Source organism: Nyctereutes procyonoides, unplaced genomic scaffold, assembly GCF_905146905.1.
Source record: "Nyctereutes procyonoides isolate TBG_1078 unplaced genomic scaffold, NYPRO_anot_genome, whole genome shotgun sequence".
In the NCBI taxonomy this organism is placed as follows: Eukaryota; Metazoa; Chordata; class Mammalia; order Carnivora; family Canidae; genus Nyctereutes; species Nyctereutes procyonoides.
In genome coordinates this window covers 73,645,057-73,663,231 of record NW_026575125.1, presented here as the reverse complement: position 1 = coordinate 73,663,231, position 18,175 = coordinate 73,645,057, and the positions used below count along the sequence as shown (strand labels likewise).

At 36.6% G+C, this 18,175-nt stretch overlaps 1 protein-coding gene across 2 annotated transcripts in view; it reads left to right on the top strand.

Moving 5' to 3' along the window:
* The first annotated feature begins 211 nt into the window (after window positions 1–211).
* Window positions 212–18,175, top strand: part of ZMAT1 (zinc finger matrin-type 1) — a 31,803-nt gene continuing 13,839 nt past the window's right edge. Inside the window, exons 1-4 of one of the 2 annotated variants that reach the window (XM_055337328.1) lie at window positions 212–494; window positions 13,203–13,309; window positions 17,810–17,911; window positions 17,989–18,163. In XM_055337328.1, the coding sequence (XP_055193303.1) occupies window positions 212–494; window positions 13,203–13,309; window positions 17,810–17,911; window positions 17,989–18,163 (667 nt within the window). The remainder of the gene's footprint in view (window positions 495–13,202; window positions 13,310–17,809; window positions 17,912–17,988; window positions 18,164–18,175) is intronic. The other variant, XM_055337329.1, reaches the window with a different exon arrangement.

Sequence of the window (18,175 nt, the reverse complement as noted above, 5' to 3'; positions counted from 1 at the left end):
AAAGGGAAGCGGGTGACGTCAAGCAGTGGAGGAAGGGGGAGGGGCAGCCCGTGGGTCTAAAGCGTTCCTATTGGTGGGGAGAAGGAGCGAGAACGAGGCTCGAGCTGAAGCGTGGATGAGAGGGGCGAAGGGGGCGGGGCTAAGCGGGAGGCGGGGCTAAAAGAGCTTAACGGGAGCGAGGCGCAAGTGCAATTGTCCGCGCCTCGCTGCGATGGCGGCGGCGCCGAGCACAGTCACACCGCTGGCGGCGGAGTCTTCCCCTCAGGAAGCTACCGTCTCTGCCGCCTCCTCCTCCTCCTACACCGCCTGCGCGGCGGCGGCGGTGGCGGCGGCAGTGATTGTGCCTGCCTCCTCCGCCACCTCCACCCCTGCCTTCCCGCCTGCCGGTGGCTGTGGCGACGGCGGCAGCGGCGGCTTTGGCGGCTCCACTATGGCGGCGGCGGGGAGGGGGGGCAGTAGTTTTAAAGTAGACACCCGCCCTCGCCTCAGAGAAGGTGAGTTCCCGTCCCGGGGTGTGGGGGCGGCCCCATCTCCTTCGCTGCCTCTCTTCTGCCCGTCCGAGATCGGACTGGGCGCGGTTCGCCACCGCCCCACCCCCCACCTGCTGTGGCGCAGTAAAGGCCAAGATCGCCCCGCCCCGCCCTGCCGTAGTAGCCCCGAGTGTGCAAGATGGACTGAAGCAGAGAGGGGCTTCCCTACTTCTTCCCCCACCCTCAAGGTTGGCGGTGGTCCCCAGGAAAAGGAGCTGCAGGTATTCACACGGCAGGAATTTGAAGGGAAGAAAAATACCACATAGTTTCTCTCCCAGCCAGGGTGCCTTAGTATGGTCTACGAAGCTGAGGTGTGATTTGGTAAAAAGAGAGGACTTAAGGTAGAAATGGTGTGAAACTGGAGGGTCAGGAAAAGGGAAGGGGGACTGATTCAGAACGGGGGCAGATATAGAAGAGAAAGGCCGAAGAAGTAAGTAAAAGGGAGGAAACCCCCTTTGGTGAAATTCAGCATCCTGCAGTGGAAACTTGCTGTGGGATATTTAAAGAGAGAGGAGGTTAGGAAATTGGGGAGGTTAGAGTGTATACTTGAGCTTTAAAGTAGGAGCTGTTAGATTGTAGGATCATAGGGTCTGGCGGAGGGGGTTGTACTAAGAAAATAAAGGAAGAGAGTGTGGTAGAAGCACAGATCTCAGAAATCACTTTGGAGAGTTTTCTTTGGCTATTTGAGGGTGTGACCTTATAGAGCAAAGTTTAGGGGCCCATCAGTGAGATGGTTTTGATTTTAGTAAGTGCTGTTGTACCTACCAACACATACTACTCCTAACATAAAAAAAATTTCTTAACTATTTCAGTAATAAGTGGTATCTAGTTCACACGAAATACTGGTAAACAGCCTACTAATAGCAAACTGTAAAATTTGCCATTGAAATGTGTTTTAAAGCAGTGTTTGGAAATGCTTCTTATTCTTAGATTGTTGAGGCCGAGTCCACTATAGAAGATTTAAGTAAAGCATTTTGCCATCGTAAATTTCGTAACTTCCAGTATTTGTGTGTTACCTCATGTTGCTAACTTGCCTCCCAACTGAAAGACGTGAACACCAAAATGGAGTAGAACAATTTAAGTTCCTTTTTCTTAGGAGGACACCCCATTAAAATTACCCCATAAAAATGATTTTCTCTTCACATTCTTAAATGGTACATTCCTGTGTGCTATTTCATAGCCTTTCACACCTTTCACTTTGGAGGAATGGCAAACCAGTAAAAAAAAAAATCCTTTACAGTATTTGTCATAGACACATTACATAAATGCCACTTACTAAGTATGGAAGTTAGAAATACACAGTGATATGGTGATGTCTTTTTTTTATTAACTCTCTTACTAAAGGCAGCCTTTGAAAGACTATAGTGTCTTTAGTCATCCTGGATTTGTACAGTTGTTTGAGGGTGAAAATATGAAATCTGGATTTTTTTTTGTTTTTATACCAAACTATATATGACTATAAAGAAGGAGAGAACAGTTTTTAAAAGTGGTCAAGATCACGATTCAATCTGGCTGTCATGGACTTTTCACAGTAAGGTTTAGGACCAGTATCTCATGGAACAAATAAATGGCTTTTTGCCTGTCTCTGGAACTGGCTTGGTTATAGTATCTTTGAATTTACATAGGTATTAATGGCTTTAAGAGATATAAATTCATAATGTAGCAGCAATACCCTGTATACATTATTTTTAGCTGGCAAAGTGAAGAGGGCTGCAGCATAGGAGTCTGGTGCAGTGAACCTAGGTTCTGTTGTTTATCTACTAGATTTTGTGACCCTGAAAAGATGATAGACTTCCTAGATTTGGGTTTTGACATTTCTGAAATAGAAGTATTAGACCAGCCAGACTCCAAGGTTGATTTCAGATCTGAAAGTATGAACCATGATTTTGCAGTTCTGCATTGATACTCTCCAGGCATTTCCATGGCTGTGCATTAGAACAGTAATTCATAAGCCATGAGAAACTTTGACCATAGTTTTCACTTGACATTCAGTGAGTAATGAAATCTGTGTTGTTAGTGTTGAGATCATTTACTAGGATATGAAAAAACAAATATAATTGCTACCTAAAAATTATTTCCTACCATGTCATTTTCAGTAAATAACCTTCATAAACTGTTCACTCCAAACCAAAACTTTCTTACCTTTCCACTTAACAAAAGATAAATATATGATATAGTACACTGTCCAAAACATTATTAGGTCTCAAATTTTTTTAGATATTTATAAATACTATAAATGGTTGGCAGTTATATGATAGTGGATAAAGAAGAGTGAAAAATGTCACTTGATGGTGTGCCAGTATCTTTTGCCTGTTTATTTTTTTAAGCCCAAGTTAGGAAATTGATCTAAACGGTACAAAGAATTGTCAAGATTCCAGTTACTACAAGTCCACTCCAGATAGGACCATTAAAAGTGGTTTGATAAAGCATTTGCTGATCTATTTTCAACTATAGCCAGCATCTTTCTTGGGGTTGGTAGTGAGCAAATGTCAGTGGAGATTAGAAATAGCCAAGCTGGGGATATTAGAAGCTTTTGAGGTTACAAATGGGAAATTGGGTAATAAGCTTCAAAACAAAACAACCAACAAAAAAAAAATGCCAAGTAAATGGACATATGACAAAACACATACCTACCCAGAATTCATGGTAAGAGGAGTCATGAGATTTTGTAGGATGCTTCATATTTCATCCAGTAACATGTTTCAAAAGTGTTTAATGGCTCAAAAATGAATTTTCACTCAGTATTGATGTTCCAATGTAATCATAGTAAAAATCAAAACAAAAACCCATCCCTCCTGTTTATTTACCTCTTCCTTTTAAGAAAGTTAAATTATTAAGTGGATTCTGTTTTAGATTGGAGGACATGCTGTTTTTTTTATTTAGTTAATAATCCACTTGCATAGCAATTACCTAGAAATTACCTTTGTCTTTATAATATTATATATAGAATCATCTAATTTGCATAACCTTAAACTTCTTATCAAGATAACCAAAGAACATTTAATTGGAGTGAACAGAGAAAGTTCTTGTACTAGAACTGAAGAGATGTTATACTCTTCCTTTCCTCAGAGATCCTGTATGGTTTATTTATTTATTTAGAGAGCGTGCATGCAACTTTCAGGGAGTGGAGGAAAGAGAAGAGAGAGAATCTTAAGGAGACTCCACACCCAGAGCAGAGCTCAACACAGAGTTCGATCTCATGACCCTGAGATCATAACCTGAGCCAAAATCAAGACTCGGATACTTAACTGACTGAGCCACCCAGGCACTCCAGATCCTCTATGGTTTTGAATTTCATTAGTGAGAGTGAACCAAATTGTAGGCATAGATTCATTGTTTTTTTTTTTTTCTGACTCAAGACATAAATGTTTTTTTTATCAAAAAATCTATGTCATCCTAAATTGTCTGGTATTTCTAGTAGTATTAGAAGAAAGTTTCAAATAGGATAATTTGGATTTCACACTCAATTTCATTTTTGGATACAAAAGTTAATGGTATTTTATTTTAGCATAATCAACTATTTGGAATAGGTACAATCCAACAAAGGTCTCTAAAAAATGAGTTTCTGGAAAGTGAATTCTTTTTGCTTTTTATATTATTGAAGGCAGATACTCGAACAAGCTGAATCAAATATTTTTATATAAACATGGGATTTTAATCCACAAAATGTGCATTATTTGTATTCATATTTTATTTCACTTGTTTAAAAACATCCAACTATTACTAATGCCTCTCCTAAGACTTCTGAACCTTTTCATAGTCCAAATCCACCTGAATCTGAAATCATATATTTTAATTTCCCTAATCCTTTGTTTCCTATGACTGCTCTGTGCTTTAGCTTCCTTATTTTGAAATGAGAATGTTAGACTAAATCAGTTATAAACTAGAAGCAATTTTTCCCCAAAAAGGACATGTGTCAATGTCTGGAGATACTTTTGGTTGTCACAATTGGGGAATGCTGCCAACTTCTGGTTGGTAGAGGCTGGGGATGCTGCTAAATGTTTTACGATGCATAGAATAGTCCCTCACAACAATGAACTATCTGGCCCAAAGCGACAATAGTGCTAAAGATTCAGAAACATTAGATGATCTCTAAAATTACTGTGATCTGAAATGAAATTATTAACTATAATATTAAGTAAAATCTCAGCTACTGAATTAGTAAACAAGCATAGTTTATCAAGTAATTATGTGTGTTAAACATTTTTTAAAAGAATTTTTGTTTTACTTAATAGTCACCATATCCCGAGAAAGACATTATATTTCTGTACTTTTTAGATGAAAAAACTGGCTCAAAGTCGTTAAATAATTTGCTCAAGGGTATATAGTTAGAAGTAGAGAGAGGATTTGAATCTGTTTGATCAACTCAAAAGCTTTTTTTTTTCCCTACAGCCCAGTGCTGTGGGTCATAGTTTTTCCCCCATTCCAAATTATTATGAAAGCTTTGCTTTCACAAGTCATGTAAACACTCCTATAGGAAGGTAATAGACTAAACACTTTCATTAATAGAAAATTAGTTGATTCTCTCACCAAAGCCTAAAGCCACATGGAAATATAATCAAATTGTACGAGTACCAAATACATGAAATCTCTTGTCAGTTCCCATTTACAATTTTAACAAAACCACTCTTTCATTTAAAATAACTCTTATAAAAATTAATTAACCCTTATAATTGTTATATATATTATGTATAACATAAGGGAGGATCACTTACAATAGCAAAACAAAGTTTTATTACTTGTTCATGTGTTTTTCCTCTGAGTGATGGGTTGACTGCAGGAGAACTGCCCCTCTTGCTGTGGTTCAGGGAGAAGACAGTGCTTTTGTCTTTTATTTTAACGTTTTCAGTATTTTATTTTATTTCTTATTGTGGCCAAATATACATAATATAAAACTGCCATTTTAAGCATTTTTAAGTGTGCAACTCAATGACATTAAGTACATCCACATTGTTAGGCAGCCTTCACCACTATCCATCTCTAGAAATTTTTCATTGTCCCAAACTGGAACTCTGTACCTGTAGGTCATAGTTTTGTCATATGACTATATTTCTCCAATCTAAAGAACTATCTGATGTGTCTGATTTCTGGAAAATAACGTTTAAACGTTATGCTTAATTTGTTAACTGTCGGCAACCTGAGGAAGTATACTGTTTATTGTGACCACAGAGGACAGCATTGCAAAGCAGTTTTACTTTAATACTCTGAATGTAAGTGGAACCATGCATTAAACATTAGTTGTGTTTCATCTGTTCCATATCCTATCAGTTTAAGCCATAACACCTTAGGTGTCTTTCCATTTTTAACCTAGTTTTTTTAAATTTTTTTTAATTTTTATTTATTTATGATAGTCACAGAGAGAGAGAGAGAGAGAGGCGCAGAGACATAGGCAGAGGGAGAAGCAGGCTTCATGCACCGGGAGCCCGATGTGGGATTCGATCCTGGGTCTCCAGGATCGCGCCCTGGGCCAAAGGCAGGCGCCAAACCGCTGCGCCACCCAGGGATCCCTTAACCTAGTTTTTGATAGTACTTTCTTGTTTTCCATTGCTGTTTTTTATGTTAAAACACACAAAAAAAATGTTACCAGCATGAAAAACTTCTGTATGTTTCAAGGATAGTATATTCCAGTCTATATTTGAAAGCATACCATTGTATCACTAAGATCTCACTATCAAACTACACTAAAATGGGCTTTGATTTGGAGTATAAAATCTTGCCCCCCTATCCATATCTCTTTTACAAGTTTATGATGGCATATAAAATTCAAATATGCCAGAGGATGAAGAACAGTTGAGAAGTACTATGCTAGGAATATAAAAGCAACATGTCTAAGATTCACTGGGAGATATTTACCTTCCCATGTCAAAGAACTTTATTTGCTGCAGATGAGGGATGAAATCATACTTCATAGCATTTTTATTTTGTCATTTGATATTCTAATGTGTAATCTACTTTTATTTTTAACTCTAGTTCTAACATCTAGCTAAATTAGATTGGAAGATTTAGGACCATCTGCTATGAATTTGGGGTATTCATTGTCAGAAAAGAAAACTGAGCCACTTATACCTAAATTATAACCAAAATAATACCTAATTTGCTGGAAAAATTTATTGACACTTTCTATAATGGTTAAAGCATTATATTTATCAATAGAAATGCTGTGTATTGTTTTGCAAAGAAATACCTTGGAGAGAACCAATTTTACGAATTAGACATAGATAATAAAATGCAAATAATAGAAGAGTAGGGGAAGAAATTTTGGGACCTTTTGAATTTTTAGGCCCTAAAGTCTGTGCAACTGTATAGCTGCTTAAAACTTCAAATCTACTTTTGTGTTTTCTGATAGACTTATTATTTGGAAGAAGCTAAGTTATTTGGATCCTTCTCTAAGTACCCCATGAAAACTTTGCTTCTCTATGTATTTCTGTCTAAAATACAACCTTTTAGTATTGATAACTATCAACCCATATATGGTAAAGTACAAAAAGAAACTTTAGAAATGGAAATCTGGAAGGTTGTGGTATATTCTTAGTCATACAGCTAGTTAATAGCAGGATAAAGGCTAATGCAGTCTCTCATTCTAGTGCTTTTTACAACTTTTACTGTTTTTGGAATTAAGAATCAGTGTAAGCCCATATTCAACAACCAACCAATAAAAATACTTGTTTTTTTACTATTTCAAATTCTAACCAGTTTATAAAGAGAAAAGCTGTGAAGAGAGTATAAAGAAAGAGCAAAAGAGGAAGAAAGAAATTGCCAAGTTTCTTCAACCATTCATTCCTACCAGAACCAGTGCCAGAGCCCCAGTTCTTTGTGAAAACATTTATTTTAGTTCCTGACATATAGTAAGTCCACAGTAAACATTAGTTCCTATTCCAGCCATCTTTCTCACAGCCAACATTATTTGCTCACATGACCTGTAATTTAACATTTATTCCCTGAAGTTGGCCTGCCCTCTAGATCTTCTGCCTGAGAGAGGCTGAAAAATATCTGCACTATCACCAATTTCCTCTGCCACATTCATAATTGGCTATAGGCCATTTACTTCTGGGAGTCCAAAAATCATGTCTCAAATAGTGGGGATGGGGGTAGATTGGGGTCTAAAGGAACATTTTTTAGCATCTCTTGTGAATCAGAGATATTTCTTATGTATGCCAAAACTAGAGAAGAAATTTTTCATTCAAGACTTTGGCCTTTTTAAGAACTAGCTCTCAGGGAAATCTTGGGCAGACTTAGACACTTACTATGTAATTTTGAACAAATTGCTTGACTTCTTCAAGCCTCAGGTATTGCCTTTAGAAAGGAGAGATCATTACATTCATGTCAAATTTAAGGGAAATGCAGTTTATTTATTTTTTTTGATTTTTATTTATTTATGATAGTCCGAGGCAGAGAGAGGCAGAGACACAGGCAGAGGGAGAAGCAGGCTCCATGCACCGGGAACCCAACATGGGACTCGATCCTGGGTCTCCAGGATCGCGCCCTGGGCCAAAGGCAGGCGCCAAACCGCTGCACCACCCAGGGATCCCGGGAAATGCAGTTTAAAGAGAATTTGGCAGTGTGGAGTGCCCTCTGAAAAACAGTACTCCATCATGTATAATGTTCTCAGTGAAAACCTAGCTTCCACAAGCCTCCTGTCTACAGATTTAGGATCTAAAAAGATCTTGAAAGTCCAGAATTATTGATAGAATCTAACAAAGGAAAACTTAAATGAGACAAATATAGTGTATATTGGGTATTTGGAGGATCCATAAAAATTTCTATCTATATAACTATGTCCTGGAGTGCATTCTTTAACTAGCTCCAGGTGAAAATTAAGCTTGTCTTTTAGTCAGAAATTAGCCTAGCATTAGTCAGTGTATGATGTGCCCACCAAAAAAATGGTGAAGTTATCTTGGGCTATATTAATAGAAGAGAAACACTCAAAGAGGTGAATATACTTAACAATACTGAACTGTACACTTAAAAATGGTTAAGGTGGTAAATTTTATATTATGTTTTTTACTACAGTAAGAAAAATGAGATGATCTCATTTTACTAGTCTGTTGTTAATTGTGACCCCATTAGGGTGATTGTGCTTATTTTGTATTTTATGAATGGCAGGGATTTAGGTAAATTAGTGAGAGGACTAGAATTCATGCTGCGTGACAATATTGGGATCAACTCACAAAAAAGCTAAGGTGTGTGTGTGTGTGGGGGGAGGAATACAGATGTAACGGTTCTCTTAAAATATTTGAGGATTTCCATTTTAGAAGAGGGATTATATTTACCATGACTTTGAGGAATAGAACTAGGACCAGTGGAAGCTCTGAGACAGTGTGGTGTCATAGTCTGGTCCCTGAGCAATGATGCATCAGTATCACCAGGGAACTTGTAAAAACCTGTATGTTCTTGGTCCCCCACCCAAGAACTACTGAATAAGAAGTTCTGGGAATGGGACCTAATAATCAACCTTTTAACAAGCTTTCCAGGTGATTCTGATGCACACTAAAGTTTGAGAGCCCCTACTCCAGGAAAACAGATTTCAGTTCAACAAAAACACATGAAAATTTGCCTAGCAGTGATTCTCAACCTTCACTGAATCACCTGGGAAACTTTAAAGAACAAAACAAACAAGAGACTATGATGGGGAGCCACTCCCAGAGATTCTGGTCTGGCGTGGAGTCAGGATATTGGCATGTTTTAAAAATAACCTAGTGACTTCAATGTGCAGCCAGGGTTAAGAACTACCTTTTGTGGGGATCCCTGGGTGGCGCAGCAGTTTAGCGCCTGCCTTTGGCCCAGGGCGTGATCCTGGAGACCCAGGATCGAATCCCACATCGGGCTCCCGGTGCATGGAGCCTGCTTCTCCCTCTGCCTATGTCTCTGCCTCTGTGTGTGTGTGTGTGTGTGTGTGTGTGACTATCATAAATAAATTTAAAAAAAAATTTAAAGAACTACCTTTGTGAAAGGTTGAACTAGGATCATTAGGTAGGCTGTTTAAGAGATCTCTTGGGGATCCTATTTAACAACACAGACTCTCGGGCTTCAACTCTGGAGATTTATATAGTTTTGAGATAGTGCCAAGGAATACTTTTTTCCTTCTTTTTTTTTTGAAAAATCTTTTCAGGTTAAACAAAAGCACAGTTAGCTTGATAAGTATGGTAGATGACAAAACCCATATATCAGTCAGCTTAAGTTTCCAAATAGATATTGGACAGCCATTATGTGTAAGGATCTGAGCCTGTAGGGCAGTGATTCCCAACGTGGTTGATTATCAGAATAACTTGTGGTTGGACTGGACCACCCACAGAGATTTTTAATTCAGCATGTATGATTTTGAAAAACTGTGCATGTGAATTTTTAAAAATATTTTTTATTTATTCATGAGAGACACAGAGAGAGGCAGAGACATAAGCAGAGGGAGAATCAGGCTTCATGCAGGGATCCCAAGGTGGGACTCGATCCTGAAACTCCAGGATTATATCCTGGGCCCAAAGGCAGATGCTCAACCGCTGAGCCACCCAGGCGTCCCCTGTGCATGTGAATTTTATGTGATACCCTGCTTGTGAATAATTTTTACATGAAGATTTGTTCTGGAATTTTTAATGTAGATTTAATCGTATTTGAATTGATTAGGAAAGCATGCTATTTAAAGAAAATTAGGGTAAATCCTCCTAAATACATTTTAATGTGCATCATCACTCCAGTATCTTCTTTTTTAGTTACAGATTTTTGTATATTTTAATTTTTGATTCACTGAAGTCAGAACATCACATTCATTATATTACATATAAAGAATTTGCCATTGACAAGTAATTGTAGGTGAATTTATTTGATTTAAGGTAGAATTGACGTGAAGTAGTGATTTGCTGGGGAGAAGAATGGCTGAGATTTTGAGCCTGAAATATTGTACCATTTAATAAAGAAAAACAGACCAAGAACTTGTTTGAGGAGGTAAGTCAAAGGCAATAAGTAGGCAATACCATTCTAAAGAAAAACTTAGAGGGGCACCAGTAACTTCATGGTCTTCATGGAAATGATGTGGGGGTACCAGTAATGAAAGGCTAGGTTAAAATACTCAGCCTTGGTATTTCCCAACTTGAGGTCAATTTCAAACTTTGAGTATTTAGACCTGGGGAAATTTGGAATTAAAGATTGATCTAGGAGAGAAAGGAAAGTTATATTTTAGGAATTACTGATTCTCTAAATTAGTAGTTTCCTTTTGTCTTCTCAAAGCAAACTTTCCTTTGGTAATAAATTATATTGCCAACAAATTATAATATTTACTAAAGGTTTTAAAGGGAAAATCAGAATCTTACCAGGATGCTCAAATTGAATGTAATAGTTAATTCTGAAACAAGGGACATTCTGAAATACATTTTAACCTCTTTACTTTGCTGACTTTAGAGCTAAAAATAAATAATATATTCTAAAACAACCTAAAAATGTAATTCAGTGGCGATACCATCCATATATTATAGTGATAAATTTTTAACCATTTGTCAAGGTATTTTTGACATGCTTCTAATTACAGTTCTTTCTTTTTATTAAACTATAATTAACACAGATATTAGTTGCAAGTTTACTATATAATGATTCAACAATTCTGTACTTTTTTCAGTGCTCATCAAGGTAAATGTACTCTTAATGCTTTTATCTGTTTTACCACTTCATCCACCCATCTCCCCTCTGGAAACCACCCATTTTCAATCTGTATTTAAGAGTCTGCTTTTTGAATTTGTCTCTTTTTTACTTTGTTAATTTGTTTTGTTTCTTAAATTCCATGTATGTGTGAAATTATATGGTGTTTGTCTTTCTCTGACTGATTTACGTTAGCATTCTACTCTCTAGATCCATCCATGTTGTAACAAATGGCAAAATTTCGTTTTTTATAGCTAATATTCCATTGTATAGCTGTACATCACATCTTCTTTATCTGTTCATCTATTGATGGACACTTGGGTTGCTTCTATATCTTGGGTGTTTTAAATAATGCTGCAGTAAACATAGGGGTGAGTATATCTTTTCAAATTAGTGTTTTTATTTTCTTTGGATAAATACCCAGTAGTGGAACTACTAGATCATATGATAATCCTATTTTTAATTTTTGAGGAAGCTCCATACTGTTTTCCACAGTGGCTGCACCAATGTTACGTTCCTAACAGTGCATAAGGGTTCTTTTTTCTTCACATCTTCGCCAATATTTGTTAATTTTTGTGTTTTTTAGTTTAGCCGTTCTCACAGGTATTAAGTGATACCTCATAATGGTTTTAATTTGAGTTGCCCTGATGATTAGTGATTTTAATTATAGTTATTCTTATCTTGGACAAGCAGTTTTTTTTAAGAAAGCCTTTTTAGTGTATACAGTGATACTGAAAATTAAGCTTAGTTGAAGATACCTGACATAACTTTTAAAAATAAATATCTTAAGATGTGCCTGGGTGGCTCAGTCAGTTAAATGGCTGGCTCTTGATTTGGGCTCAGGTCTCAGGGTCTGGGATTGAACTCTGCTCTGTGCTCATTGGGGAGTCTGCTTAAGGATTCTCTCCCCCCCCCATGTTCTTCCCCCAGCTTGCATGCTCTCTCTCTAAAATAAATCTTAAAAAAATACATATCTTTGAAAATTTTTAAATAGCAAGTCTTATATGTGTTTTGCAAAACTTAAAATAGATAACTGTAAGGAATAAAATGTTAAATTTTCTTCCTTTTTTCCTTTTTAAATTTTCTCCTTTTTCCTTTTCTAGCCCCGTTTCCCAGAATTAACCACTTTTAAATTTAATTTATATCTTTCCATATTTTTTCTATGTGGTATATAATTAATTTTTGTTAGTATTGGGAACTGGATGTGTTAATAATTTTTCTTCTACAACTTTTATAGATTTAATGTATTATTGGCATTTCTCCATAAATATGTGGTATCAAGTTATTCATTTAAATAGCCAAATAGCAAGCAAAATTTTGATATTTTGTGGTTTATACCCTGTAGATAAACTAATAGACTTTGGCAGAATACAGTGCAGCTGTTAAGAACCTTAGATAGAAGCGTGGACCTCAAGTGTAAATGCAGAAAGTTTCAGTATGTGTTACTAATACAGTGAGAAACACTATAGCATAATTTCTATATATTATTACATGAACATTATAGCTTTGAGGGGCTTGTGTGAGACATGTTTTGCCAAATGGACGTGCTAGGTTTTTTTATAATAGTGGAGAATGTTTGCCCACCATAAGCAAAGATACTTGTGGTTCCAAATGATTTTTAGATAACATTGGAGTCATAGCTCTAGATAAGTGACAGTCTTAAAATAATGCTTTTCTTAGGATTATCTACTGTAAAACAAAATTCCAAGGCTGAGTTTTTAATTTAACCCTGTCTTTCATTATTGGTACCCTAGATCATTCCATGAAGCTCATGAAGTTACTGATAACCCCATAACTTTTCCTTTGGAATGATACTGCCTAGACTTATCATACTAAATAAGTAACTCTTGCTATATCAGACATTAGAAACATACCTAATATACCCATATTAAATTGCATCCTCAATAAGCAAAAAGCTATTACTATAGCCTCACAGGCACTCAGATTTACGGTGACATATGAAATAATGGATAGTTGAAGAATGAAAATGATACTTCTAAATATTCATTAATGTGATATACAGTCTCACCTCCCTTTATTTATTCATAGATACGACTTGGAATGAACAGGAAAAGACTGAACTTTATACAGATAACTTTTGTAATATATGTGGAGTGGTGCTACAGTTTGAATCACAAAGGATTTCACATTATGAGGTAGGTTAAAAATAATGGAAATAGAGTCTAAAGGAAGTTTTTATTTTATTTTTTATGGTTTAATATATACCTGTTATTTTTACTTATATATTTATCCTACAAACTCATTTAAAGGAGGTTCTTAAATGTAGCAGATCAACTTCATATTTTATCATTTCTGATTCTTATGAAAATCCTGTGAAGTAGGGAGAATTTTTTCCCTTTGATGGATGAGGAGACTGGCTCAGAGAGGGACAGTAACTAGCTTAAGTTTGGGGGAATTTGGGTTTAAAATTGAACTTTTTGACTTCTTTTCTTCACACCATTCTGCCTCCCTTTGTATTCATCAAGCTACTATATCCTTCATCCTCATTGTAAATATAAGGGAGGCATTATAAAACTGGAGTAGGAAATGATTAATATGAATAAAGGGATATTATAGGACTCCAGAGTCTTCCTTTTATAGTAAATGAAGGCTATAAAAATAAAATGAACTGGTCTTGCACTTGACTTAGCTAACATCTTTTTTTTTAAGACTTTTATTTATTTATTCATGAGAGACACAGAGAGAAAGGCAGAGACATAGGCAGAGGGAGGAGCAGGTTCCATGCAGGGAGCCTGATGCGGGACTCGATCCTGGGACTCCAGGATTACACCCTGGGCCTAAGGCAGATGCTAAACTGCTGAGCCACCCAGGGATCCCCAGCCAACATCTTTTTAAGTACAGAACCATATAATTCTAAATCTAGGAGTGGGAATGTGTAATGTTCTTACTCCTTTGGTTTATTGATTAAAAAACTGAGAGCTAGAGGCTACTGAGACTCTTTTGGTTATTGATTTAAAAACTGAGACAAAAATGTTTGCTACTACCCTGAAAATGTTGGCACTTCATAAAATGAAATTGGTATTTAAAACATTGCCAACCCTTTGTACTTAGTACTTTGAAAAGTCATACATTTTTCAGAAAGATTGAATATTTGAAAAAATTTTACAGAATTCTGAACCTTCAAAAAGCTATTATGCTCTGGGAAGATTTGGGGAGAGCAAAGCTAGATTTGCTAAGAGCCACATTTGCCACTCATATTATGAAATATGTACTTTTTTTAAATTTTTATTTATTTATTTATGATAGTCACAGAGAGAGAGAGAGAGAGAGAGAGAGAGAGAGGCAGAGACACAGGCAGAGGGAGAAGCAGGCTCCACGCACCAGGAGCCCGACGTGGGATTCGATCCCGGGTCTCCAGGATCGCGCCCTGGGCCAAAGGCAGGCGCCAAACCGCTGCGCCACCCAGGGATCCCTGAAATATGTACTTTTAAACTGAAGTGTTTGAATTCCAAAATACATTTTTGAAAAGCCATATGGTTTTAATAAGAATAGAAAATGGGCTGTACATGTCTCTTAAAATTCAATTTCTTTTGATCTTTTTCTTGATTCTATAGGTTGCCATCTTTTGGGGGTTTGTTCAAGTTGTTATTTAATTCCAATTAGTTAACATATAGTGTAATATTAGTTTTAGGTATAGAATTTAGTGATTCAACATTTAAGTAAAACTCCTGGTGCTCAGCACAAGTGCACTCCTCAATCCTCATCACCTATTTAACCTATCCCTCATCCACCTCCCCTCTGGTAACCATCTGTAGTTGAGTCTATTTCTTGGTTTGCCTCTATCTCTGTTTTTCCCTTTGTTCATTTGTTTTGTTTCTTAAATTCTACATGTGAGTGAAATTATATGGTACTTGTTTTTCTCTGATGGACTTATTTCACTTAGTATTATATTCTCCTGTTCCATCCGTGTTGTTGCAGATGGCAAGATTTCATCCTTTTCTATGGCTGAATAATAGTCCACTGTGTGTGTGTGTGTGTGTGTGTATACATGTCTCTTAAACTTCAATTTCATATCAATTTTATTCTAGATTCAATAGATTACCATTTTTCGTTTTTTCAAGTTCAATTTCATTCCAGTTAACATACAGTATAATATTAGTATGTGTACACACACACACACACACACACACACTATATCTTTATCCATTCATCAGTTGATGAACATTTGGGCTCATACCATAATTTGGCTATTGTTGATAGTGTAGCATATTTTAAAATTTGAATTTTTCGGGATCCCTGGGTGGCGCAGCGGTTTGGCGCCTGCCTTTGGCCCAGGGCGCGATCCTGGAGACCCTGGATCGAATCCCACGTCGGGCTCCCGGTGCGTGGAGCCTGCTTCTCCCTCTGCCTGTGTCTCTGCCTCTCTCTCTCTCTCTCTCTCTCTCTCTCTCTCTCTCTCTCTGTGTGTGTGTGTGTGTGTGACTATCATAAATTTAAAAAAAAATTAAAAAAATAAATAAAATAAAATTTGAATTTTTCTGCCATCTGTAAGCTTGGTGCTTAAGCTTATTAAGTCATCAAATCAAAATTATACATAAGTTTCCAGATATTTGAAAGCATTTCCATACAAACACTTTACTTGAGAAGGTGATTTTTTCCTCTTTAGTATACAACTTGGTTAATACTATCAGACCAGCTCACTGTATATTATTTATTGCACATATAAAATAGAACAGTACTATAGAAGTTTTGAATGCTTTTTAAGTTTTTATTTAAATTCCAGTTAGTTAACATACAGCTTAATATTAGTTTCAGGTGTACAGTAGAGTGATTCAACATGTCCATACAACCCCCTTCTCATCTGGACAAGTGTACTCCTTAATCCCCATCATCTATTTAACCCATCTCTCCACTCACCTCCCCTCTAGTAAACATCAGTTTCTTCTCTATAGTTAAGAATCTGTTTCTTGGTTTGCTTCTCCCTCTATTTTTTCCCCTTTGCTTATTTGTTTTGTTTCTTAAATTCCATATAGGAGTAAAATCATATGGTATTTGTCTTTTTCTGACTGACATATTTTCCTTAGCATTGTACTCTCCTGCTCCATCCATGTCATTGCAAATGGCAAGATTTCATATATATTTTTTTTCAAAGGATGCACACACACCTATGTTTATAGTAGCATTATCTGTTATAGCCAAATTATGGAAACAGCCCAAGTGTCCACTGACTGATGAATGGATATATACACATGTATATATATATATACACCACTTCTTCTTTATCCATTCATCAGTCAGTGGACACTTGGGCTGTTTCCATAATTTGGCTATAACAGATAATGCTACTATAAACATAGGTGTGTGTGCATCCTTTGAATTATATATTTTTATATTCTTTAGGTAAATACCTAGTAGTACAATTCCTGGATCTTAGGGTAGTTCTATTTTTAACTTTCTGAAAAACCTCCATACTGTTTTCTAGAGTGCTGCACCAGTTTGCATTCCCACCAACAGTGTAAGAGTGTTCCCCTTTCTCCACATCCTTGCCAACACCTGTTGTTTCTTGTCTTGTTGATTTTAGCCAAAGGCAGATGCTCAACCACTGAGCAACCCAGGTGTCCCCATAAAAATTTTAAATGACAGTAGTATATAATACTGTTTATAAGTACATGCATATGCAATGAAAGAATAAAAGCATGAAAGGAAACAATATAGATCAACTTTAAGATAATGATTATTTATAGGGAAAGAGTGAGGAGTAAGGGATTGTGGGTATGAGGAGATAGGACTTTATACTTATAAAATTTTACATCTTTTAAAAAGGAGATCTGAAAGAACGATAGCAAAATGTTAACATCTGTTAAAACCGGGTGATGGGTATGGGCTCCAGCTATATTATTGCCTGTGCTTTTCTATAAGATGGATCTATTTCATAATTTAAAATTCTGTAGATAGTGGTTGTGTCACAGCATATGCTCAGGAATGTTAGTTTCCCTTCTACCTACACCATTTTTGTTATTCTTATATAGTTCATTACACATTTTTTAGAGATTTTTCTAATATGCTTAACCTAGAAGGGTTAAAATCTTCACATAAAAGAATTTGAGAGATAGGAAGTACAGGACTGATATGACAGTTCCATGACCCCATCAGGGACCTAGGCATTTTCTTTCTGTTCTGCTGAGCTAGCTTTTGTCCTCAAGGTCCCCTATAGTCCCATGACTATTGGAACTCTGACCTTTCCATCTTGATTCCAGAAACAGAAGGGAAGAAGTTTAGAAGGGTTTATCCCTCAGTCTGTCAAGGAGATTTCCCAGAAGTTCCACCCAGCAGTTCAGATTATATCTTACTGGCCAGAATCTAGTCACATGGTTACATTTCACTGAAAGGGAGGCTGAAACATGCAGTCTTTTAGCTGGGTATGTTGTCCAAGAAGTGTAACTAAGAACAAATTTGATACTGGAAAGCAACCAGGAATCTCTGCCTAAAACAGGAATATAAAAGTTACCTCTAAATTATAGCATTATTTCATTTTACTGAGATTTAGACATTTGAAGAAGCATGTGAAGCTCTTTCATAAACTTGGTACACACCACATTTTTACAGCTCACCAGTGCTATCCTCAAATTCAAAGAGGTGTAACTCAGGATGCCTCTGTTATTAAATAAACAAAGTCATATTATATCTTTTTTCAGAGTGAAAAACATGCTCAAAATGTTAGGTTTTATTTTCAAATGCATGGGGAACAAAATGAAGTGCCTGGTAAGAAAATGAAGATGGATGTTAGGAATTTTCAGGTGAGTGACCTATATTGATGTCGTAATTCTAAACTTTGAGTTATCAAATCATTCTAACAAGATTGTGCTTATTTCAGGTGCATAGGAGTGAAGTAGTGGACAGAAACAAATTTTGTGATCTCTGCAACATGATATTTAGCTCCCCAGTTGTTGCTCAGTCTCACTATGTGGGAAAAGTCCATGCTAAAAAACTGAAGCAGTTAATGGAGGAGCATGATCAGGTATCTCCATCAGGATTTCAGCCAGAGATGGGTAAGATTACAT